This window comes from Hemiscyllium ocellatum, chromosome 13 (assembly GCF_020745735.1).
Source record: "Hemiscyllium ocellatum isolate sHemOce1 chromosome 13, sHemOce1.pat.X.cur, whole genome shotgun sequence".
NCBI lineage: Eukaryota > Metazoa > Chordata > Chondrichthyes > Orectolobiformes > Hemiscylliidae > Hemiscyllium > Hemiscyllium ocellatum.
In genome coordinates this window covers 26241344-26267566 of record NC_083413.1, presented here as the reverse complement: position 1 = coordinate 26267566, position 26223 = coordinate 26241344, and the positions used below count along the sequence as shown (strand labels likewise).

At 43.7% G+C, this 26223-nt stretch overlaps 1 protein-coding gene across 9 annotated transcripts in view; it reads left to right on the top strand.

The window, feature by feature from the left end:
* lpp (LIM domain containing preferred translocation partner in lipoma) overlaps nt 1-26021 on the top strand; it is a 401787-nt gene extending 375766 nt beyond the window's left edge. For all 9 annotated transcript variants that reach the window (XM_060834656.1, XM_060834661.1, XM_060834662.1 and 6 more), the window contains 3 exons: nt 8847-9025; nt 10269-10389; nt 13864-26021. In XM_060834656.1, the coding sequence (XP_060690639.1) occupies nt 8847-9025; nt 10269-10389; nt 13864-13992 (429 nt within the window). In that variant the 3' untranslated portion in view covers nt 13993-26021. The remainder of the gene's footprint in view (nt 1-8846; nt 9026-10268; nt 10390-13863) is intronic.
* The last annotated feature ends 202 nt before the right edge of the window (nt 26022-26223 follow it).

Sequence of the window (26223 nt, the reverse complement as noted above, 5' to 3'; positions counted from 1 at the left end):
TAGATTGGAATTAGTAAGGAAAAATCATCCTTAGAACAATCAACCCTGAGAACACCTCAGGGACGCCCGGACCAACCAACCGAACCACCCCGTGGCTCAGCACTTTAACTCTCCCTCCCACTCCACCGAGGACATGCAGGTCCTTGGACTCCTCCACCGGCAAAACATAACAATGCGACGGTTGGAGGAAGAGCGCCTCATCTTCCGCCTGGGAACCCTCCAACCACAAGGGATGAACTCAGATTTCTCCAGTTTCCTCATTTCCACTCCCCCCACCTTGTCTCAGTCGGTTCCCTCAACTCAGCACCGCCCTCCTAACCTGCAATCCTCTTCCTGACCTCTCCGCCCCCACCCCACTCCGGCCTATCACCCTCACCTTGACCTCTTTCCACCTATCACATCTCCATTGCCCCTCCCCCAAGTCCCTCCTCCCTACCTTTTATCTTAGCCTACCTGGCACGCTCTCCTCATTCCTGATGAAGGGCTTATGCCCGAAACGTTGAATTTCCTATTCCTTGGATGCTGCCTGACCTGCTGTGCTTTAACCAGCAACACATTTTCAACTAAGGAAAAATCATGCCTAACTAACTAGCTGGAGTTTTTTTTTTAAATGGATAACACAGAGGGTTGATGAGGGCAAAGCCGTTGGTGTTGTGCACATGGACTTCCAAAAGGCTTATAAATAAGGTGCCTCTTAGCAGACGTGAGGAAAATGATGCATCATGGAGTAAAAGAACAGTGCTAATGTGGATACAGTGGCTGAGGGATAGGGAAAAGAGAGCAATTTGTCAGATATGGATGAAGGTTTGAAGTGTAGTTTTTCAGAAGTCAGCATGGAACCCAGCGCCAAGCTCTACACTAGATGGGTCTATCCTCACAATCTTTTTGAACAGGGCAATTAGAGTCATAGAGTCATAGAGATCTATAGCAGGGAAATAGACCCTTCTGTCCAACCCGTCTATGCCGACCAGATATGCCAACCTAAATCTAGTCCCACCTGCCAGCACCCAGCCCATATCCCTCCAAACCCTTCCTATTCATATACCCATCCAAATGCCTCTTAAATGTTGCAATTGTACCAACCTCCACCACTTACTCTGGCAGCTCAGAGCCCTGTACCACTCTCTGTGTGGAAATGTTGCCCCTTAGGTCTCTTTTATATTTTTCCCCTCTCACCCTAAACCTATGCCGTCTAGTTCTGGACTCCCTGACCCCAGGGAAAAGACTTTGCCTATTTACCCTATCCATGCCCCTCATAATTTTGTAAACCTCTATAAGGTCACCCCTCATCCTCCGACGCTCCAGGGAAAACAGCCCCAGCTTGTTCAGCCTCTCCCTATAGCTCGAATCCTCTAACCCTGGCAACATCCTTGTAAATCTTTTCTGAACTCTTTCAAGTTTTACAACATCTTTCTGCGAGGAAGGAGACCAGAATTGCACGGAATATTCCAACAGTGGCCTAACTAATGTCCTGTACAGCCGCAACATGAGTACCGACCCCTGTACTCAATACTCTGACCAACAAAGGAAAGCATACCAAGCACCTTCTTCACTATCCTATCTACCTGCAACTCCACTTTCACAGAACTATGAACCTGCACTCCAAGGTCTCTTTGTTCAGCAACACGCCCTAGGACCTTACCATTAAGTGTATAAGTCATGTTAAGTTTTGCTTTCCCAAAATGCAGCACCTCGCATTTATCTGGATTAAACTCCATCTGCCACTTCTCAGCCCATTGGCCCGTCTGGTCAAGATCCTGTTGTAATCTGAGGTAACCCTCTTCGCTGTCCACTATATCTCCAATTTTTGTGTCATCTGCAAACTTACTAATTGTACCTCTTATGCTCGCATCCAAATCATTTATGTAAATGACAAAAAGTAGAGGGCCCAGCACCAATCCTTGTGGCACTCCCCTGGTCACAGGCCTCCAGTCTGAAAAACAACCCTCGACCACCACCCTATGTCTTCTACCTTTGAGCCAATTCTGTATCCAAATAGCTCGTTCTCCCTGTATTCCATGACATCTAACCTTGCTAATCAGTCTCCCATGGGAACCTTGTTGAACACCTTATTGAAATCCACATAGATCACATCTGCTCTGCCCTCATCAATCCTCTTTGTTACTTCCTCAAAAAACTCAATCAAGTTTGTGTGACATGTTTTCCCACATACAAAGCCATGTTGACTATCCCTAATTAGTCCTTGCCTTTCCAAATATATGTACGTCCTGTCCCTCAGGATTCCCTCCAACAACTTGCCCACCAAGAAGGTCAGGCTCACTGGTCTATAGTTCCCTGGCTTGTCCTTACCACCCTTCTTAAACAGTGGCACCACGTTTGCCAACCTCCAGTCTTCCGGCACCTCACCTGTGGATATCGATGATACAAATATCTCAGCAAGGGGCCCAGCAATCATTTCTCTAGCTTCCCACAGAGTTCTCGGGTACACCTGATCAGGTCCTGGGGATTTATCCACTTTTACCCTTTTCAAGACATCCAGCACTTCCTCCTCTGTAATCTGGATATTTTGCAAGATGTCACCATCTATTTCGCTACAGTCTATATCTTCCATATCCTTTTCCACAGTAAATACTGATGCAAAATATTCATTTAGTATCCCCCCATTTTCTGCAGCTCCACACAAAGGCCGCCTTGCTGATCTTTGAGGGGCCCTATTCTCTCACTGGTTACCCTTTTGTCCTTAATGTATTTGTAAAATCCCTTTGGATTCTCCTTAACTCTATTTGCCAAAGCTATCTCATGCCCCCTTTTTGCTCTCCTGATTTCCCTCTTAAGTATACTCCAACTTCCTTTATACTCTTCTGAGGATTCACTCGATCTATCCTGTCTATACCTGACATATGCTTCCTTCTTTTTCTTAACCAAATCCTCAATTTCTTTAGTCATCTAGCATTCCCTATACCCACCAGCCTTTCCTTTCACGCTGAGAGGAATATACTTTTTCTGGATTCTCGTTATCTCATTTCTGAAGGCTTCCCATTTTCTAGCCGTCGCTTTACCTGCAACCATCTGCCTCCAATCAGCTTTCGAAAGTTCTTGCCTAATACCATCAAAATTGGCTTTTCTCCAATTTAGAACTTCAACTTTTAGATCTGGTCTCCAAACCTCTGACACAAACCCTGAATCTAGGTGAAACTGAAAGATTATTACCAGTTTTTCTGCAATTTCCATGCTCAGTTCCTTTAATATCCATGGATGTACCTCATCCGGCCCCAGTATTTTATAAAACTTAAGCATCAACAGCTCATCCAATATCTCCTCTTTATCAATGTTAACCCTTTGTTGTGACTGAGTTTGGACAATATATGTCTCATTGGTAAAGACAGGTGCAAGATGTTCATTCTAGGCCATGCGATTTTCCTCTTTTTTGATCCCAATCAATCTCTCTCCTTTTATCATTTTTTTAATCTACTGATGTGGTTATAGAAGACTTTGTGATTTCCCTTTATGTTGGTAAGTCTTTTTTCTCTTTGCTTCTGTTATTTACTTTTTCACCTCCCATCTCTGAATTTGTTTGTCCTTCTTTTCTCACTTGTAAGAAATATACTTGACCTTTAATTGAGCTATGTTCTCTTTAAATATTCTGTTTCTATACTCAATTGCTCATGCACTGTGAGTAATTCAAATATTACGAGATAAGAGGTACTTGCTAATTTTTCTGTCTAGCTTCCGAAGTTCCAATCACAGGACCATATCCCCCTTCCTCAGCATTAATGCCAATCACAACCTTGAGCTGTTTGTCTTCCTCCATAAAAGTGTCCTGTCATTGTTCTGTGACATCCTTGACCTTAGCACCAGGAAGGCAACACACCATCCTGGAGTCATGTTGACCTCCTCAGAAATGCCAATCTGTTGCCTGACTGAAGAATTCCCAATCAGTATAGCCCATCCACTCTTCTTATTCCCCTCCCCCAGCTGGGACATGCGTCGTACCACAGGATTGGCTCTCATGGCATTCCTCCAAGGGTCCATTGCACTCCCCAGTATCCACAACAGGAAATCCTGTTCGTGAGTAGGACCACTGGGGATTCCTGCAATTTTTGCCTGTGTCTCTTGAACTGCCAGCCAGTCACTAACTTACTATCTGTCTGTTTTCCCCGACAAGTGGTATCACCATTTCTCTGAACTTGCTTTCCATGTAACTCCCTACCTCGTGGATACACAATAATGATTCTAGCCATGACCTGAACTCTGAAACCCAGCACCCCGGTTAATACAGCCAGGGATACTGAAAATGAGAAGGTAATGAGCTGCCTTCTTGAACCAATGAAGTCCATGTGCTGTAGGTAGATCCACAATGCTGTTAAAGAGAGAATTCCAAGATATTGACCCAGCGACACTGCAGGAATGGAGATATATTTCTAAGCCAGATTGGTGAGTGGCTTGGAATGGATCATGCAAATAATAGTGTTCCTATGTATCTGCTGTTGTTTGCAGGAAATCGAGACAGTCCCTGTCCACTACGTTTGTCACATCAATTTGCACATGGCTTAGGTATAACTTTTTTAAAAATTCATTCATGGTTTGTTGGCTTGGCCAACATTTTTTGCCCATTGCTGAAGTTGAGGATAAATTGCAAACAGATTTTGAGGAGCAGCCCTTTCAGATAGTGGAAGAGATGCTGCAATGTCACACTCTTTGTATCAATGTAAAACAATCCCCATGCCCACATTTAAGGCCACAGGGAAATACAGACAACCAGGACTCTGAATCAGTTAGCCATCAATTGAATGGGACAGTACCACTGTGATGAACAATGAAAGGATGCTGCACATAGAGCCTTCCTCTGGAGAGGAGGAGGGATTGATGAATGCCACAGTGCACCTGAATAGCTGATGAAAGTGAGGAAGGGTGGAGGGTTTTGGAAAAGCAGTCACTGTGGAAAATCCTTCTGTGCAGATTGGAATGGCATGGGATGTCGTGGGAAGGGGCAATTTCTGAGAGAAAACTCACATTATGGCTGAGGTACCTGAAGGAGATTTTGGAGTCTTGTGTCAATGGAAAAATTCCAACCAAATGAGGGGGGGTTATTCGGGCAAGGATGTTCTAGATGCCTGAGCCACCTCAACACTTTGAGTGCAGTTGGGCTGAGCATCACTAAGTGCCTTGATGTGGAATGGATGCAGTCAGAGACAGACATCATGCAGATTTTTCTAGTGATATCCAGCCACACCCCACCATCCATTCTGGTCACCTGAGCAGCAGACCGCAAGATGTAGGAGTAGACGTCGGCCATTCAGCCCATTGAGTCTGCTCCACCATTCAGTGAGGTCATGAATGATCTGATAATCTTCAGCTCCATTTTCCTTCTTTTTCTGTATAGCCTTTGGTTTCCTTATTGATTGAAACTCTATATCAGCCTTCAATATACTGAATGACCCAGTCTCAACTGCCCTTTGCAGTAAAGAATTCCCCAGATTCCACTCCTATGAGAGAAACGTTCCTCCTGCAACCCCTTATTCTGAGGTTACCCCTCTGGTTCTAGACTCTCCCACACAAGAAACAACCTTTCCACATCTATCTTGTCATGTCCTCTTAAAAATTATGGATGTTTCAATAACGTTGTTCCTCATTCTTCTAAATTCCATTGAGCATAAGGCCCACTGTACTCAATTTCTCCTCATTCGGCCTTACCTAATGTCAACCTAGTGAACTTTCTCTGGACTGCTTCCAATGCCAGTAAATCTTAGATCAGAGGCCTAGCTGTGATCTGACCAGTGCCTTGTATAGTTTTGGCAACACCTCCCTATTTTTATGCTCCATTGCCTTTTGAAATGAAAGGCAACATTGTATTTGTCTTCCTATTTCCCACTGAACTTGGATGATGGCTTTTTGTGAGGTAAACATGGGGTCTCACAAATTCCTCAGTTTTGTAGCTTTTTTTTAGACTTTCTTCATTAAAATATTATTCAGTAACTCTATTCTTCCTGCCAATGTGTCATAGACCTCACCTCTCCTTGAAGTTTCCTTTATAGTTTTAAAATTGTTAGATTTGAAATGTTAAACTAATTCCACTAATTGTGCTACAATTCCCACTGTCACCAAATTCCCGATTATTACGCCAGTACTGCAGATATATAATACTGGAGATGTTGTAAATTGAAAATATAAATAGAAAATGCTGGATATATTCAACAGGTCAGTCAGCACCTGAGAAGAGAAATAGAGTAAAACACAAAGTTCCATCAACCTGAAGGTCATTGATCTAAAACGTTAACTATTTCTCTCTCCACAGATGCTGCAAGAACTGTTGAGTGTTTCAAACATTGTTTTTATTCCAATTTTTACACCCTGTTTACATTGCAGCCCATGCATTTAGATAGAGTGAATGTGGACATACTAATCCATTGGTAGCTAACTGGTAACTTACTCTCTCACTGTTTACTCAAGCAGACAATGCAAACATAGATAGCAGTTAATAAAATAATCTACCAAAGGCAGCATCATTTGTATAATGTTGAATTAAATTTGAGATCCAATCTACTTCATCTTGAACCATCAGCAGTGCTACTTGAGGAGAGTGTGTGGGTTGGAGACAAAAGGGCTTCCAGCTGACCAGACTCTCAATTGTTTGCCCATAGGTAAGAAGTTGCAGTTTCTGAAAAAGGTATTCAAATATGTGTAAAAGGATTGAAGATGACGCAAACTGTAATCTCTCTTGTTATATGTTGAAGTTATTTTTGCAATCACTGTCTAACTTGCCTTAGTGTAATCAAACCCGCCTGCTGAAGGTCACATAATCTTCAGAGAAATTGATGCAGATCATACAGACAGCCATTAAGCAAACTTTACTGGAGCTTTGAAACACCAACTTTGATTTGGTTTTAAACTCGTAAAGTTACATTGATCATATTTAGATATTTGTAGTAGCTGTTGTCTAATTGACCACTTTTAAATTCAGTTGTTTACAGTGGCTTCAATTAGAAGTATTCATCCAATAATGTGACACAGTGTTGGCCAGGTCCCCATCACCCCCCAAACCTCGCAGTCCAACCGAAGCTTAGTCTCTTGCTAGCAAATGCTGTTTGATTATCAGTTTGAAGTTTGCCTTCTGTCGCAATGTTTGTGAATGTTTACATGTAAATTCACTTGACATTGCATACTCACTGTGCGGAGGGAGAGAGCCCAGGACCAAGTGGGTCAGAGTATCTTATCAATACAGAATAAAGGCAGGTACGCGATGTTCAGGTACAGATTGACCATGAGCAAATGAAATGGTTGGCATGTCTGAGGGACTGAATAGCCAATTTGCTGCACTAAGTGGTCTTGGTGCATTGATTGGAGCACATAGCATGTGCATCCTGGCTTTTGTTGAGTGTTGAGCTTTGCAAGCGGGTTTCTGCTGCAAAGGAGCTATCCCAGTCAAAAATGGATGTTGCCACAAATATATTTGGTTTTTACCTTAATATAACATTTGCATCAATTATTTCTCAAGACCTTGCTGTGCGTGCCTTGATGGGATTTCCAGATAGGGGCGTGAAGGGTTAACTCATCTGCTGTTACAAAAAACAATAAATATGTCATTCAAATAAAAGCAGAGCACAACTCAAAGGATATCATGGTCATATAGTCCCAACACTGACCTCTGAAGAATTCTGCTACCAACCTTCCTCCCATTGGAACACATCCAAGAACACTCTGTTTCCTAATACTCAGCTGGTTTCATATCCATGTCGCCTCTGACCCTTTTATTCCAGAAGATATAGCTTTGTTGACAAGTTGGCATTGTATCAAATGTCTTTGGAAGTTCATGCATACCACATCAACAGCATCACCCTCATCAATGCTTTCTGGTCATTTTTAATTGAAATAAAAATTGAATCAGCAATGAGTAGAAGTTTTCTCCTGCAGATTTCTATTTCGTTTTACTGTCAGGCCATGTGAAGCAAGCGGTTGTGGGGTGGCTGGAGATGCTCTGTGAAATGTCAAGGACAATGGAAGTTTAGCAGAACAATGTTGTTAGATTTTACTATTTTTTTGCTGTTTCTAAAGTAGTCTGCTCCACGTTGGGCAGACCCATTTCAGATTTGGTTCAGTCCATGAGCATGACCCTGAGCATCCAATCACCTCTCATTTTAATGTTCCATCTTGCTCTAACACTGACCTCTGTAGTACAGCTCAATGTCAATTTGGCAGTCAGCCCCCTTGCTTTCTATTCAGCACCTCACAGACTTTTGGACTTGACATTGAGTTCATGAGCTGAATATTTAAACTTAGCCATGCCCATACCTACATCTCCACCACCCTCAACCCAACATTCTCATACCTGTTTTGTTTCCTTCATCAATGCAGGTTTTTGATTTTATCTTTGCTTTTTCCTCCCATCCTTTTGATGGCAGCTGTTTGTCAACTTGTCATTCATACCCACTCTTGACATATCTTTTGCTTCTTTATCTGTTCTGTTACCACTCCCTCTGGCCTGCATCATCCCTCCTTTATATCATTTCATCTCTCTCTCATCTTTACCTTATCAGCCGGCTTCCCTTTTTTTCTTTTTCTACCTTCCCCTGCCTTTTACTTCTATATAAGCTGTTACATCCTGGATTTTTCCCAGTTTGATAAATGACCATGACATGAAATCTCAGATACCGCACAACCTGTTGACTGATTTCAACATTTTCTGTTTTATTTTCATAAACACAAACTTTGATCTTTTGTGATTCCAAGGCTACTCAAGTCTCACTTCAGGGACTGACAGTTCATGGAAATTTGACTTTACTGAAACTTAAATCATCACGTGCACTGGGGCTTGTGTACAGGGTTAGGATTAGACCATTGTCTGTTCTCGATATCTAATCTCTCTGCTGATTCATTCTCTGATACAGAATACCCTGGAAAAGTGCAGTGTTTGTTCCAAGCCAATTATGGAGCGAATCTTGCGGGCAACAGGCAAGGCTTATCACCCACAATGCTTCACCTGTGTCATGTGCCACCGCAGTCTTGATGGGATCCCTTTCACCGTTGATGCCTCCAATCAGATTCACTGCATTGAGGACTTCCACAAGTATGTATGATAAATGATGTGTCACTAACAAAGTAATTATTAGTGGAAAGAGTCCTTCAGCACTGATTTAACTGATAGCTTAACCAATAGTTCATTAACTTGTGAATGGGTTTTGCCCCATGAATACTGCACCAGGGATGTAGTGTGAGAGGTGTTGCATGTGTCAGTTCCACCTTATTGTCTGTGTCCATTTTCACAGCGTCCCAGATCACCTGAAAACTCCACACTCTGGATGAGTCTGTGTATTGGAGAAGGTTGGTGCTCCACATGCACTGCAATCCCACTTTACTATCGTGTAGTCATGCAATATGAAGGGGAGGAGAAAGGTCAAAGCATCTATCCATGAGACTGTTTATGGGCCATTTAAAAGAAATAATTCTGAATTAAAAGACTGAATACTTCTGGTTAAGAATAATCTATTGAAATTCATTTACCAAAAACATTTGAGAGACTCAGTGGGATATAGTCATCAAGTTGTACAATAGACCCTCTGGTCCAAATCGTCCATGCTGGCAACATATCCGAAATTAATCTCAACTCATCTGACACATTTGGCCCATTTCCCTCGAAACCCTTCCTATTAATGTACCCTTCCAGATGCCTTTTAAATGTAGGAGCTGACTCTATCTGGAAGACAGTTCCTGAAGGAGATGACTCACACAGGGATACAGTTCCTGAAGGAGATGACTCTCACTGGGATACAGTTCCTGAAAGAGATGACTCTCACTGGGATACAGTTCCTGAAAGAGATGACTCTCACTGGGCTACAGTTCCTGAAGGTGCTGACTCTCACTGGGATACAATTCCAGAAGGAGCTGACTCTGTCTGGGAGACAGTTCCTGAAGGAGATGACTCTCACTGGGATGCAGTCACTAAGTTGCTGACCCATAAGCTTGTTGCTGCACAGTTTCTCAGTGATAGGTGTCTAATATTTTAGAGAAGCTCTGCCTATGACATTAGTAAGGTTTCTGCAGCTTTCACTCTCGGTTTAATTTGGATGGGGAACATGCCCCGATCTGACTCCAATCCAGCCCATTAGGCAGCCAAGCTTTTTCAGGCTATATGCCCAGTAGAGGGTGCTTCTTAAGCAAGGAGCATATGCTTATCAGGGATAGATGGGAGCTTGAATTTGAGATCACAGTCAGATCAGCCATTATCTTATTGAATGGCAAAGTAGACTCAGGGAACTGAGTGACCTACTCCACATCCTTGTTCACTCTGATTCTTGCCTCTGTTTCTGCAGGAAATTTGCCCCAAGGTGCTCTGTCTGCAATGAGGCCATCATGCCAGCTGAAGGCCAGGAGGAGACGGTGCGCATTGTGGCTCTTGACCGTGATTTCCATGTGCACTGCTACCGCTGTGAGGTAAGATCACATCCAATCACTTACCCACGGGGAGTGGTGCTCTGTCGGAGGGTCAGTACTGAGGGAATGCTGCACCGTCAGAGTGTCAGTACTGAGGGAGTGCTGCACTGTCAGAGGGTCAGTACTGAGGGAGTGCTGCACTGTCCGCGAGTCTGTATTGAGGGAGTACCGCTCCATCAGAGGGTCAATCCGCGAGTCTGTATTGAGGGAGTACTGCTCCATCAGAGGGTCAGTACTGAGAAAATGCTGCACTATTAGAGGTTCAGTACTGAGAGAATGCTGCACTGTCAGAGAGTCTGTATTGAGGGGGTACAGCTCAGTTGAATGGTTTGTACTGAGGGAGTGCTGCACTGTCAGAGGGTCAGCACTGAGGGAGTGCTGCACTGTCAAAGGATCAGTACTGAGGGAATGCTGCACTGTCAGAGGGTCAGTACTGAGGGAGTGCTGCACTGTCAGAGGGTCAGTACTGAGGGAGTGCTGCACTGTCAGAGGGTCAGTACCGAGGGAGTGCTGCACTGTCAGAGGGTCAGTACTGAGGGAGTGCTGCATGGTCCGAGAGTCTGTATTGAGGGAGTACTGCTCCATAAGAGGGTCAGTACTGAAGGAATGCTGCACTATTAGAGGGTCAGTACTGAGAGAATGCTGCACTGTCAGAGAGTCTGTATTGAGGGAGTACAGCTCAGTTGAATGGTTTGTACTGAGGGAGTGCTGCACTGTCAGAGGGTCAGTACTGAGGGAGTGCTGCACTGTCAAAGAGTCTGTACTGAGGGAATGCTGCACTGTCAAAGGATCAGTACTGAGGGAATGCTGCACTGTCAGAGGGTCAGTACTGAGGGAGTGCTGCACGGTCCGAGAGTCTGTATTGAGGGAGTACTGCTCCATAAGAGGGTCAGTACTGAAGGAATGCTGCACTATTAGAGGGTCAGTACTGAGAGAATGCTGCACTGTCAGAGAGTCTGTATTGAGGGAGTACAGCACTGTTGAAGGGTCTGTATTGTGGGAGTGCTGCACTGTCAGAGGGTCAGTACCGAGGGAGTGCTGCACTGTCAGACAGTCTGGACTGAGGGAGTGCTACACTGTCAGAAAGCCAGTACTGAGGGTGTGCTGCATTGTCGGATGGGTCAGTACTGGGGGAGTGCTGGTCTGCCGGAGGATCAGTACTGAGGGAGTGCTGCACTGTCAGAGGGTCAGTACCGAGGGAGTGCTGCACTGTCAGACAGTCTGGACTGAGGAAGTGCTACACTGTCAGAGAGTCAGGGGGAGTGTTGCACAAATAGTGTTGCATGAGAATTTTATCATCAAGATTTTGTTTGATCAGGAGCATATGTAAATCAGTGAGAATGGTAGGTGATAGGGTAAGGAGCGTTCCAACACCAGCTGCACAGTTTGGATGAACTGAAGTTTACGGAGGATAGGATAAAGGAGACCGACCAGTAGTGCACTGGATTGGATGGGTCTGGGGGAAAGGAAGGCATGAAAAAGAGGAAATGTGAGACAATGTGTGGAAGTGGAAATAATAAGCTTTTGTGATTTATAATCAGATTTATAATCTTGAGGCTGGAGGTTGCAAATATTCATAGTCACCCTCAGTCAGGGAATGGAAGAAATCAGAAGGCTTTGGAGTACAGGGAGAGAGCGAAAGTAGTTATTTGGGAGACCAGGACACCAAAGCTTTAACTGAAGGGTGTAGTTGAACAAATCAGTACCTATAGAAATATCCCGTTGAATGGTTTCTTACATCAGTGACTGCATGTCAAAAGAATATCAAGTTTTAAAACAGCTTGGGATTTTCTGAGAGATATGAAAATGCAAGGTATTTTTCTTATTTTAATGATATATTGCAAATCAGAATCTGAGGAAAGCATTTATCCCTTCAGAAATATTGCCCCATACAGTCTGTAAGTGAAGCCCAATTATCTGCCTTTACTCCATATACTTCATATCCTATAGAAAAAAAATAAAATATCTCAATATTGAGAAAATCCAAAAACCTCAGTTGATTGGAGGAGGCAGTTTCAGGTTTCCACAAACTTTCCTGTGAAGAAGTGCATTTTGAGGCTGGGATGGCCTAGTGGTATTATCGCTGGACTATTAATCCAGAGACTTGGATAATGTTCTGGGGACCGAAGTTCGAATCCTGTCATGGCAGATGGTGGAATTTGAATTCATTAAAAAAAATCTGAAATTCAGATGCTAATGATGACCATGAATCCATTATCATTTGTTGGAAAAACCCATCTGGTTCACTAATGCTGTTTAGGGAAGGAAGTCTGCCATACTTACCTGCTCAGGCCTGTATGTGAATCCAGATCCTCAGGAATGTGGTTGGTTCTTACCTGCCCTCTGGGCAATTAGGAATAGGTAATAATAGCTGACCTAGCCAGTGACATTTCATCCCATAAGTGAATTTTTAAAAAACTTGCTCTAATTTTAAGATTAAAGTTAACCTTATCTATATCTGTATCATCAATTCATTTAATTATGTGAGTGTAGAACCTTGTGGAATTTGCTTTGCTTTACATGGTAGGAATCCTAATCAGTCACCCTGGTTCTCATGCTCCAAACTCTGTTATCCCAGTGCACCTTGCAGTGTAGCAGGATCTACACTTCATCGGGTGGCACAGTGGCTCAGTGGTTAGCAGTGCTGCCCCACAGCCACCAGGGTCCCAGGTTTGATTCCCGCTTGGGTGACCGTCTGTGCGGAGTTTGCGCATTCTCCCCGTGTCTGCGTGGTTTTCCTCTGGGTACTCCGGTTTCTTCCCGTAATCCAAAGATGTGCAGCTCTGGTGAATTGGCCATGCTAAATTGCCCATAGTGTTAGGTGCATTAGTTAGAGTGAAATGGGTCTGGGTGGATTACTCTTTTGAGGGTCGATGTATACTGGTTGAGGGCAGAGGGCCTGTTTCCACACTGGAGGGAATCTAATCTTGCTGTGCCCAAGGCTCAAAGAGTAACTTTGTCCGAAACCAGATTGGTATGTGAACAACCACCTCCATGCTCACACTGATCCCACCTTCGTCAATTAGATGGGTCACCTTTTTAAAAAATTCACGTCCGTGATGTGAGTGTCGTTGGCTAGGCCAGAATTTATTACCCATCCCTAGCTGCCCTTGAGAAGATGGTGATGAGCTGCTTTCTTGAATTGCTGCAGTCCATATGATGGAGGTGGACCCACAATGCCATTTGGAAGGGTATTCCAGAATACTAACCCAGTAACACTAAACAATATTTCCCAGTCACGATGTCAGATTGTTTGGAGGGGAATTTGCAGATAGTGGTGTTCCTAAGTATCTGCACCTTTTGTCCTTCGAGATGGAAGTGGGCATGGGTTTGAAAAGTGCTATCCAAGGAGCTCTATGTGCTGCTAATATCCTGCTTCCCTCCCTCTTTTTTCCATTGATCAACTTATTGTGAAGATGAAATTGATTCCCCTCCCTTTTTCTGACCTTGCAGACCATTTTGATTTTATTCCAGGATTGCAATATTCTCTTGTCGGATGGAGACAATCAAGGATGTTACCCCCTGGATGGACACATCTACTGCAAGAATTGCAATGCTACACGTATCCAGGCACTGACGGCCAAGGCGACCACTGACCTCTGATGACCCACACGACTTGCTGACCCGTACTGCCCAGCAGATGCAGCCCATCAGCCTGTGGGGACTTGAGTTTCCCACTGAGTTTCCACAAGTCAGAAGCTCCCTCCTAACATTCGGGCAGTTGCGGAGTACAGCACCTCTTCGGCTGACCCTCCACTTTCCTGCTCACCGCCTACAATCTTACTTCTACCAATCATAGTGCTGCCTTGATCTATCTGACACTGACAGAGCTTCTGCCTCATACTGACTGCCTGTAAGTTCTCGCTGTTCTGGGGAGGTTCAAGGGGATTTAATTTCCTGCATGGCTCGAGCTTACTAGTTAATCTGTGGAAATTTATTCCTACAAGTCTGGATGAACTGTCTCCAAGAACTAACTCCCCACAAATTGCTTGCTATTATCAGTCCTCAGCACAATCATTTTGAACATGTTGAAATATAGCAAATTGCACACTCATGTCAGCCTGTTAACCAGGGCTTTGAAAATAGCCCAGCCAGAACATCGTGACTGGACTCACAATTCAGTCCTAGAACCCATCTCTCAATTTATAATTTTTACAGTATTTGCTCTCCATGTAACTCTGTTTTTCGCTCTGTGACTATCTCGTGTGTTCTCTCCACCAGTCTCTCTCTCTCTGTCTGCCTTACTGACTCTCTTTCTCACTCTCTCTCTCTCTGTCTTTCTTATATTTCCTCAGGTTATAAAGCGGATTGTGTCTGACTGCTATTTGGGAACTTGTTCGTGAAATGGGAGGGAACCTCCCATGGATTTTTTAACTCTATTTCTGGGATTTCCCTCAATTATCTGGTATGCAAGGTCATAGAATCCCTCTTGTGTTGGTTGTTCACACAGTGGGATAACATTGTAGTCAAATTCCTGGGTGATGATTACCTTCCCAGCTGAAATTCCGAACTCCACGTCGGACGAACAATGGCTGACGAACACTTTCTTCTATTCTTTCTCCTCTTTCCTCAGGGAGTAAATTTGGGCCTCGGGACTGAATACTGATTTCCCTGGTCATGCTAACACAAACCCTTCACGCTCCAATATCCACTTTCCTAAAATAGCTGAGGGGGGGCTCAGTTTCCTCCTTTTGTGAATGCTACATCTGAAAATCATAGAGTCATACAGCACGATCAAGGTAACCCTACCCAATGATGCTCAAGGAGATTCAAATAATGCCATATATTACAACATGTGAGATTTAGAGAGAATTTATGAAATGCAATGAATTTTATGTATGTTTTGGAGAAAATAGATAGCCAGTAACGGAACCCTGCAGGTGAATCTGACCTCCAGGTTTACAGGTTTCACCTGTGTCAATCTTCAGTTTTTAGAGCCACTGGCTGTGGCAGTAAATCCAAAGTGAAAAAAAGAGGGGGGAGATGTAATCAAGGTTCCTGCTCCTGAACTCTGTTGAATGTATTATGTTCTGATGTGGATCTGACAGTCCAGGTATGTGGATCAGGCTGGAATCTCATGCCATCCGTTGGGCTCTCGCTATATTGCCAGAGGTTCTGGAGGATGACTTGTGCTCAGCAGAGAGATGAATGCTTATTATGTTGCATCCTAAATGGAAGAGTGTGCCTTTTGTCCTGTACCCCAACAGGAACGGGATGCCTGTATTACTGTACCCCTAGCAGGAACAGGATGTCTGTATTATTGTACCACCACGTGAACAGGGTGTCTGTATTACTGTACCCCTGCAGGAACAAGGTGCCTGTAACTATACCCCTACAGGAACAGGATGTTTGAATTACTGTACCCCTACAGGAATAGGATGTCTGTATTACTGTACCTCAACAGGAACAAGGTGTCTGTATTACTGTACCCCAACAGGAACAAGGTTCCTGTATTGTTGTACCCTGACAGGGGTCACTCCTGCTCACGATGAGAAAGACCAGGGGTCAGAAAGCATCAGTGTAGGATTGTGTTGAATGTGTGGATGGGATTTGATCAGGATACTAGTCTCATCCATAGAACAGATTCCAACTGTGTACAATATAGTCACCCCCCAGGGTAGTTTTAGTGAATGGAGTCCCTTCAACCAGCCAGTTCAGTGCTCAGAATGGCCATGGTTCTGGTTCAACCCATACCAGCCCTGAGGATCAAAACCATTACTTTATACTGGTGAAACAATTTGGAGTTGATGATGATATTTAAGGGGAAGAGTGAGTCTGGCCAAAAAGTAATTGATTGACTGTATGGCGGCAATGGTTTGTGTCACTCGTGCTTTGATTGCAAGTTATTCCTTCAACGGAGTCCAAAAATAAAGGTCCCTTCATTTAACTGGCGCCAGAGGAGCTGAGGTTTGTTATGGCGAATGTAATGCCTTCCATTTCAGGGACTCGATTGGAGAGAGATTTTATTTTCAAACACACTCTGAGAATTGGAAAGCTTAGGTGAAAGAAACATTGTAATTCTGTGCCACACACAGAATGTTTTCACATCTTGTTGCAAAGACCCCCATGGTGAGAAATCCACAGCCAAAAGCATTGCGGCTCTTTCTGTGTTTGAAGTAAATTCTTGTCAGAACCTTTGTGATCCTAAAGGACTTTATGTCAACAGAAAGGATCGCATTTACTTCTGAAGCATGTGTTCATTTCTTTTGATGTGACATTAATGATCATCCCACCTTTCTGAAAGCTTACAGTTTGTGAACTAGTGGAGCAGATCTTTGAGCAGTTTGACAGAGATTATGAGCATCATTCCCATTTTGGAAAGGACAAGATAACATACTGAGAGTTGTTGATGGACACAAAGAGCAGCTGAACAAAAATGGTACAAGAATTCCCACTTTGAATTTATACAGGAAGAAATAATGTTTACTTCTGGCACTCTATAAATGCAAAATTGTGTTTTATTTAGCTCGATGAATCTGTTTTGGAAAAAAGAATAAATAAACTGACTTGCTAAATGTCCAACTCCAAACATAGAGCAGAGACCAACATTTCCTGCACCAATGTAAGATCCAATTTTGCCACGAATTCCATGGAAAAGGAAGCTAGATTTCCTACATGGGAAACGTGCATAATCTGACAATAGTTACTGTGATGAGGCCATTCTGAGGTTTAGCAACTCCCGCGAACTTCAACTTTTCCCAAAAACTCTATCATTTCAACAGTATTGCATTGAGATTGAGAACAACAGGATAGGAATTGAATTGTATGAACGCAGTTCCAGTTTAGCACAGTGTGGGGGTGGTGGGCGTGGAGAGATTGAGGAAATTGAGCTTTACTTGTCGTTTAGAAGACTCAAAGGAGATCTCGTTGACCGGTGAACCATTCTGAGAGGGTGTGACAAAGTACCTGCGAGAGGCTTTGGCTGGTTGACTTAATTTCAGGGTAAGGAGTTGATCATTTACATTTGAGACAAAGTAAAATCTCTTCCCTGAATCTTGCAGTTGTGAATCTTGCAGTTCTTTAACCAAGTGGACTGTAGATGTTCAGTCACTGAGTATTTTCAAGGTTAATTGCTGACTGCACAGCCAACAGTGGTGACATGATTAAACTTAGGGAAGCTCAAGAGGCCAGAATTAGAGGAATGTGGAGATCCGGGAGGAATAAAGGGATTGAGGAGATTACACTGATCGGAATGAGGCCACAAGGGCCGGAATGAAATGGTTGGAGCTTCTTCACTGGGAACGTCCTTCCCATTGGCATCCTATACAAACAGGACCCTCTAAAGAAGAAAGTGAGGGCTGCAGATGCTGGAGATCAGAGTCAAGAGTGTGGTGCTGGGAAAGTACAGCCGGTCAGGCACCATCGAAGGAACAGGAGAGTCGACGTTTCAGGTATAAGCCTGAAGTTCAGGAATTCATTCCTGATGAAGGGCTTATGCCAGAAATGTTGATTTTCCTTCTCCTCGAATGCTGCCTGACCTGCTGTGCTTTTCCAGGGCCCTGTAAATGGCCTGAATGACTGGGTAAAGAAGCCTCTGACAGATAATGGCATAATTTATTGACCCTCCACTGGTTAGTGTAAGGGCTGGGGACCAGTAAAATAAAGGAGATGACCAGGCCGTGTGCCTGCTGGCTATGTGGCCCCATGTTACTGACGGGGAAGATGAAGTCTGCTTGCCTTCAGCTCTGTGGAGCCTGTTTGATTAGTGTCGCATTACTGGCCACTTGAACTCATTCCAGCTCCTTTGCAATATTACATGTGACCACGGGAAGCAGCCAGCATAACACATTTTACCACAACGGCCGTGCCCCCATTGGTGAAGAGCGCATTCCCTGTGTCCAAGAATGGAACCATTCCCAAAATAGTAAGTACCCACTTGTGCCTCAACCACCTAACCTCCTCTAAACTATAACACCTCCATGCCACCTCCCCCCCCCCCGTCTACTCCCTTTTGGAATCTTGCTTACCTCCCTGAATAAAGTCTGTGGACGAACTATCCTTCCTCCATACAGTCTGCCTGCAGTCTCAGTACTGGCCGGTTACCCAGCTACCAGCCAATCGCACTGGATGATGCCCTGTTTCTGAGGGGCAGAATTCCTCTTTCACTCCAGTGTCACTCCTCCCCCACCCCCCACTCCCCAAGTATCATTGCCTCAGGACACTGGATTTAAAGGCAGAATGGTCCAAATGTAACATTAACCCCACAGGTAAAGCTCCCCCTTGGTGTCACTAGACCCAGATTCCAACAGATGCCAAGTTCCAAAATCAAAACAGAAAGTTCTGGAAAAACTCAGTCTGGTTCTTTTGGTTTTTTTGCAGCACTTTCATGTTTTTATTTCAGGTTTCCAGCAACCGCGATATTTTGCTCTTCGTCAGGTTTGGAGCCTGGGTCATGCTGTTTCGGGACAAGGTGGTATTAGAGGGTCCCGTTTATAGTCACCCCGTGACTCAATAATGTAATCATCACAACCCACATAACACTCCACCCTCTCGTGGACTCTACCCACCCATTTATTCTCCAGCCACTGACTCTGGCCAATCTCATCCATTGTGTATTCTACTGCTGCATTCCCTCTCAAAATAACCCTGAATTGAGAGATTGTCAAGTGGAGTGGTTGATACATCTCACCACTGTCCCACCAGGCAGCAGTCCCGTGCATTCACCAGTGGCTACAATGAGTGTTACACAGCGCTTGCACCTACAGGAAACAGTGAGGGGATTGAAGATTCTGTCCTCATTGACTTGTCTGCCTTCCCCTGGTCTCTGTGCTTCCATTTATAATGGAGAAAGTGAAATGAAAGATTTATGGAGACTTGGGAGTTAAGATCCCTGATTTTGCTCCTGAAATGAGTCATTTTTAGATTTAATGCACAGTTGAAACCAGAGCATATTTGAACAAACTGACACTGAATATTTTTAATTTTTGAAGATTAACTGCGCTCTGTTCTGCTGCCTGTCAGACTGTGCAAGGTCTCCTCCTTCTACAAAAGCAACATGTACGAGGGTGGTTTGGAGAGCAGAGCAGATGTTCAGCTAAATTTGAAATTCCCACTTATAAACTTTGCTGTGTGTTAATCTGAGGATGGTACATTTAACATGCAAACTCCTTTTTAATATTTTCCAGTCAGATCTGATGATGCAAATTGCATTGACATTGTGTGAGAGTCTGACCTGATACAGCTGTTGCTTCACAATAATGAAGTGATCATGTCTATTGATCCTGTTATTCTCTCAGCTAAAGCTACGTTTGCTCCCTTGACACTATTTAAATGAGTAGCCAGATCAGGTGCAGATTGTGCGTCAATGTATTCTGGGTAAATTAGATTTCCGAGTTTGCACAAACTAACCCTGTTTAACTGTTTTTAACTGAATAGAGGCACCTACAGCCTCTGCTCCACTTCACCTCAGCCAAAATTCTACCCGAAATTATATTTGCCAATACAGCTGATTGCAGGTACAATCAACACATCCCAGATATTGAACACATTCCTGGCTATACAGCACAACCCTAGGTATTCCACACATTCCTGAATATTGAACTCATTCCCAGATAGGTAACACATACCTGGACACGCACCCCATTCACAGGTATACAACACATTCCCGCTTAAACAACACATCATCAGATACACAACTCATTCCCAGATATCCAACTCATTCCAGGGAAACAACTTTACGGGAGAACCTGAGGTGAATCACTCCCAAAGTTGTACTTTATTCCTGTCAAGTTTAGATGTTCAGAAGCAGAATCACGAGGGACTTTTCACGTGGAGGCTGGGACAAGATTTACATGCTCTTGACTCTGCGTCTGCAATAGATATGGATTCTGAGATTGAAAGGTTTATGTATCTGAAATGGGACAATGGTGGGTATATTGAGTTTGGTCACAGATCAGCCGTGATCTTAGTAGAGTACGTTTGAAGGGCTGAATGACCCCTTTCTGTTCCGACGTTCCCGGTAGGGACATCAGCAGGACAGACTAGAAAGGAAGCTATGGAGGGGGAGGGAGAGACCATGGTTATCAGATCCCTCTGAGTATCAGCCTTTCATCAGGAACATCATAGCCTTACAGGTGTACAACTATCACCATTCTGTGGAGTACTACTCGCCTTTTAATAGCACCTATTTCCACATTTAGAGCAGCTAATTTTTCACCCAGAAGTGGTTTCCGTGGTTTCCCGTGACTGAGGGTTGTTCTGGTTCATCAACTTGCCTTCACTGACATTTGATTAATTTTAAAAAGCTTTCAGTCCCTCAGGCAGATTAACTCAGGGACCATTACCCAATCTAGTTATATTCTATTAATACAGCTTCCAGAAAGGCAGAAGAATTCCTTCCTTCCTCTCCCTCACTTTATCCCTCATTCTGCCTCCCTCCCCTCCGGCTGTCCCCCTCACACCTCACCCTTCTTTCCCCCTTCCCTCCTTACCCTGATTCCACCTCCCGACCTTTCCTTCTTCCTCACACTCACTTTCTTTCTCCTTAGTCTCCCCTCCCTTTAGTGGGCGGCACGGTGGCACAGTGGTTAGCACTGCTGCCTCACAGCGCCTGTAGACCCGGGTTCAATTCCCGACTCAGGCGACTGACTGTGTGGAGTTTGCACGTTCTCCCCGTGTCTGCGTGGGTTTCCTCCAGGTGCTCCGGTTTCCTCCCACAGTCACAAAGATGTGCGGGTCAGGTGAATTGGCCATGCTAAATTGCCCATAGTGTTAGGTAAGGTGTAAATGTAGGGGTATGGGTGGGTTGCGCTTCGGCGGGTCGGTGTGGACTTGTTGGGCCGAAGGGCCTGTTTCCACACTGTAAGTCTAATCTAATCTACCCTCATCCTCCCCCTCCCTACCCTCATCCTCCCCCTCTACTCTCACCCTCCTCCTTACACTCACCTTCTCCCTGCTATCACCCTCTCCCGCTCTACGCGCACTCTCTCCCTCCCTGCCCTCATCCTCCCCCTTCTTACTCTCACTGTCCTCCTCCTTACACTCACCCTCCCCCTACCAACCTTCTCCCTCTCTCTACGCACCCTCTCCCTCCCTACCTTCACCTTCTCCTCCCCACCCTCCCCCCTCCCTCCCTACTTCCCTTCCCCCTCCTCCTCTCCCTCTCCCTCCCTCCTTACCCTCGCCTTCCCCTCCCTACCCTCACCTTCAACCTCACCTGCCTCGTCCTATTCCTTGCCCTCAGTCTCTCATTCCCTCTCCTCAGTTCTCCCTCTGTGACCCAATATTGAGCTCTGTGTGATGTTGCTGTCTTGTGAGATGCAACAACATTGTTATTTATATAACACATTAATGGTGCAAAGGACATTTTCCGAGTGATTAATCAAGCAAGATTCGGCATTTTGCTACATTAGTTCAGGTGACCAGGTTAGGTTTTAAGGAGCAGTGAAGGAGGACAGTGTGGGAGGAGGGCAGAGAGGGTGAAGGTGGGTACTTCAGGATTCAGCACTCAAGCAGCTAAAGGGGTGGACACCATTGAAAACTGCGATTGTACGAGATACTGGAATTGGACAAGCACAGAGATCTGTGTGGGCAGGTCTGTCACTGTATAACACTGGGGTACAGTACTGATGTGGACAAGTCTGTGACTGTATAGTACTGGGGTACAGTAATGATGGGGACAGGTCTGTCTGCGTATGACACTGGGGTACACTACTGGTGATTGCAGGTCTCTTATTGTACACCATAAGTTAAAGTTGCCACAGTCCCAAAGGAAACTATAGGCTTGGAGAGAGTCGCCACACCTCAGGCATGGGAATAAAGGGCTATTTGAGAAGCAAGGGCCTTCATGGTGACCTCAACCAGTTGGGGGAATTGAACCCACATTATTCGCATCAATCTGCATCACAAACTTGCTATTCCAGCCAACTCACCCTTGAATGTAAGACACAGGTAAAGGGTCTGTCATTGTTTTACAGAGGGATACAGTCCTGGTAGAGACAGAATTTTATGGGAAGGGACTGTACAGTCTATGTACCTGATGGAGGAGGCAGGACATTGACCCTAACTTATCAATGTATCTGCAATAGATCCCAATGTCCACATTGTGACTGAATTCACTTTCACGATTCTCTGGCTTATTTTTAATCTTGTGTTTAAACTTGACTCTTCCAGAGATTACTTGTTGCTGTTTTCTATCTCTTTCAATGCTCTGTGTAATTAATTTTGAGATATTTGAATTCTATGCAATGAACTGAGAGCTGCTTGCTGCTACAATCATTTATATAATGCTGGTTGTTTTGTAGAGTCTATATCAGAGGCTTTATGTAATCTTTGTTATTCCTTCAAGCTGAACTGAACCTGCCCTTGTCAAGATGGCTTTATGTCGCCACCTGGTGGGTTTTCAGGGGCAGTGCCCTCAATATTTTTGATAAATTGGAACCAATTTTTAACGTTGTGTTTTCAGAAACTATACAAACACAGACAATGATTCCAACCAAAGTAGAAATATCTGGGACTCTGTAACTGAGAATTCCTAGGAAACTGAGAGTTACACCACTTTAACCAACTATTAATTTTAAAATACTTTATAAACAAGCACTATTATTATGCAAATGTATTTTATATTCAGCTGTTAAAGCCTGAAACTGGCCAAGACAAAATTATGCACACAGCATCTTTATGGAGTCAGTTCCTGATCAGTTACTATCTGAAATATATCAAGAGGTTTTGAATTGTCTATTACTGTTGCCCTTGCTCTTCTGGCACTAATACAGCAGCAAATTTCATAACAGGGCACAGTACAATTACAGGACTGACTAATAGCTACAGGTAATTTATATATTTTCTTACTATCACCGTAAAACAAATCCTTTGTCAATTGAGGTTCCTCTGTTTAAACAGCAAAACAGCATTTAATCTGCTATTAGCAAAAAAAACCCAAGCCCTGAGCTGGTGCCAGACAAATAGCTGCTGTCCAGTTTGATAAGCTATAAACAAATGACTGATTATATGCCTTAAATTAAATTGGCTGTCACTGTGTTTTAAACCAGTTATACATACTATCTGTAACTCATTCTTACACTAGCACATTTTTGATGCCCTTTCTGGTGTATTCATCGTTATTTTCCTTTTCTCTTTGAAACAGAATCTGTCCTTGCCCCAGTTGATCTCAGCCCCTGTCAGTTTGGTGGGTTCATGCAGAATAGGGTAGGAATTCTTGAGCCACAAAGGGCAAAGAATGAGCATGACATATCCCCAGTCACAGTCCAGTAATCTATAATAGTTCAAGGGCAGTTGTTGGACAAGGACGACATTGTTATCAGTCAGACTCAATCTCTGTGGAACCAGTATTCCAGTTAGAGTCAGCTTCTTCATGAGCTCTAATCCAGTGAGAATCAGTACCTTTGGAAACTGTATCCCAGATAGAGTCGGCACGTTCTGGAACTGTATCCCAGTGAGAGTCAGCACCTACTGGAACTATATCCCAAATAGAGTCAGCTCCTTCAGGAACTGTATCCCAGTGAGAGTCAGCTCCTTCAGGAACTGTATCCCAGACAGTGTCAGCTCCTCCAGGAACTGTATCCCAGTGGGAGTTTGAACGTTGGCTACTGTGTTGTGGCCTCGGTTATTAAAGAGTTTCATGAGGCATGGCACCAGCTTTAACTTGGGTTTTTCTTGTTGCAAGGCTTGAACATTATGCAGTCCAAAATGTCTAGAAATTGTCGTTGTTCTAACTCTTTTGTAATTGGGTCATTTGAGACAATTCTGTTCATTTCCCTGTGTTCTAGTACAATGAATGGAAAGAAGACATGAGTCATTCACATTCTCATTTCTGATGAGCAAATAGCCAGTGGTTACTCCTGGTAAAATATTGTAGCATTTAAGGATGAGTACAAATCTTGTAGAACTTTTAACTGAGAGGGTTTTAATCCTACCAACGAGATTGCATCAATAAGAATGTCTTGTAATTTAGCTCTGAGATATTCTTCAAATGATTTTACCATCTGAAATTCTACTGTCCAGAGAGATTTGCACTGTGCTATAATTTATTTTCTGTTGTACATAATAAATAATGGAGTTGGCTTAATTGAATTCTATCCAACCCATTACAGTTTAACTCAACACGGAACAAACAAACCCAACCAACTCAACCTGATTCAACTCAACTCAAATCACACTAATCCGTCCTGATTCAGCTGAAACTGTTCCAAATGACTCAAACCAAGCCTATCCCACCTAACTGTACTCAAACCAATCCAGCTCTAAACTCATCCAACCCAACCCAACACAACTGAAACAGGTCAACACAATTTAGCTCAAATTAGCTCGTTCTAACTCAACACAAGTCAAACCACCCAGATCAACTCCAACAAATCTAACCCAACTCAACTCTAAGTCAGCTCTGACCAGGAGAAAGTGAGGATGGCAGATGCTGGAGATCAGAGTCAAGAGTGTAGTGCTGGAAAAGCACAACAGCTCAGGCAGCATCCGAGGAGCAGGAGAATCTACGTTTTGCTGTCTGACCTGCTGTGCTTTTCCAGCACCACACTCTCGACTCCCAACTCTAACCAAGCCAGCCTAGTACAATATAAAAGTACCCAACCAACTTAGCTCTCACCAGGCCAACCAGCTCAATCCAAACAAACCGTTCCCAATTCCATGTAACTCAGTCAACTCTAACCAGTAATGACCCATCTCAATTAAGTCCAGCCAATCTCAATCCAGATTAGGGCCAGATGAATCAACTCAACCCAACTCATTTCAATCCAGTTCAATTCAACCTAACTCCACTAAGATGAGCAAATTGCTGGAGAAACTCAGCAGGTCTGGCAGCATCTGTGTAGGAAGATATAGAGTTAACCTTATGAGTCCAATATGGAAGTTCTGAAGAAGAGTCATACTGGATTCAAACTGTTAAATCTGCTTCACTCTCCATAGATGCTGAGTTCTCCAACGCTTGCTGTTTTATTTCGGATTTCCAATCCCCATAAAAAATTGCTTTTATTTGTGTGTCCAACTCAACTGAGTTCAGTTAAACCCAGTTTAACTTAATGCAGATCAACTCTGATACAAAGGCAGCAGAGGAAGGAGCTTCAGTCTAAAAAGGCTCTCTTGATACAGATAATGGTGAAGAAGCTCAGCAGGTCTGGCAGCATCTGCAGAGAGAGAAAAACAGTTAGCATTTCAAATCTGGTGTGACTCTGCTCCATTCTCATATTGTTAACTCCGTTCCTCTCTCCACAGATGCTGTCAGATCTGCTGAGTTTCTCCAGCATTCTCTGTGTTTGTTTCAGATTTCCAGCTTCTGTAATATTTTGTTTTTATTTGAGTTTCAGTCTCAGTTACTTGCCATTTCAGCCACGAGCAGTGCTAAGGGCAAAGCCATTCAAACTAAGATGAGAGGAGCTGGGAATTGAAAGAACAGAGGGCAGTTTCGACAGGTTGGACTGCATAAACCTATTTAGAATGAATATAAAGCATGTATAAAACGTTCACAATCAATCACTTCTGCTTTGCTAATCACCAGTGATTATCTTAACTATTAATTGTTGAATTTTCACCTGCAATATTTCATTTTGTTTAAAGGGGAGAGCTGAGAATCATTTGTAAACATGCCCTCCCTGTCTCTGCTATGAGATTTGTACACTGCCTATTAGCACCATTATCAATAAAAGTCTCACATACAATCAGAATATTTGTACTGTTTGTTTTATTCTCAATTAGCTTACACATAAAAATTTTAACAAGCACAATGTTTTAGTCCTTGTATTCACCTTTCTGCTTCAGTATTGCAAGGGCTGTCCTTGACTCTGCATATTTACCTGTTGTTTCATAAATGGAGTGCGAGAGACTTACCTCAGGACTAGTGCTATAAGTTTCAGACTGAGTTTCTGA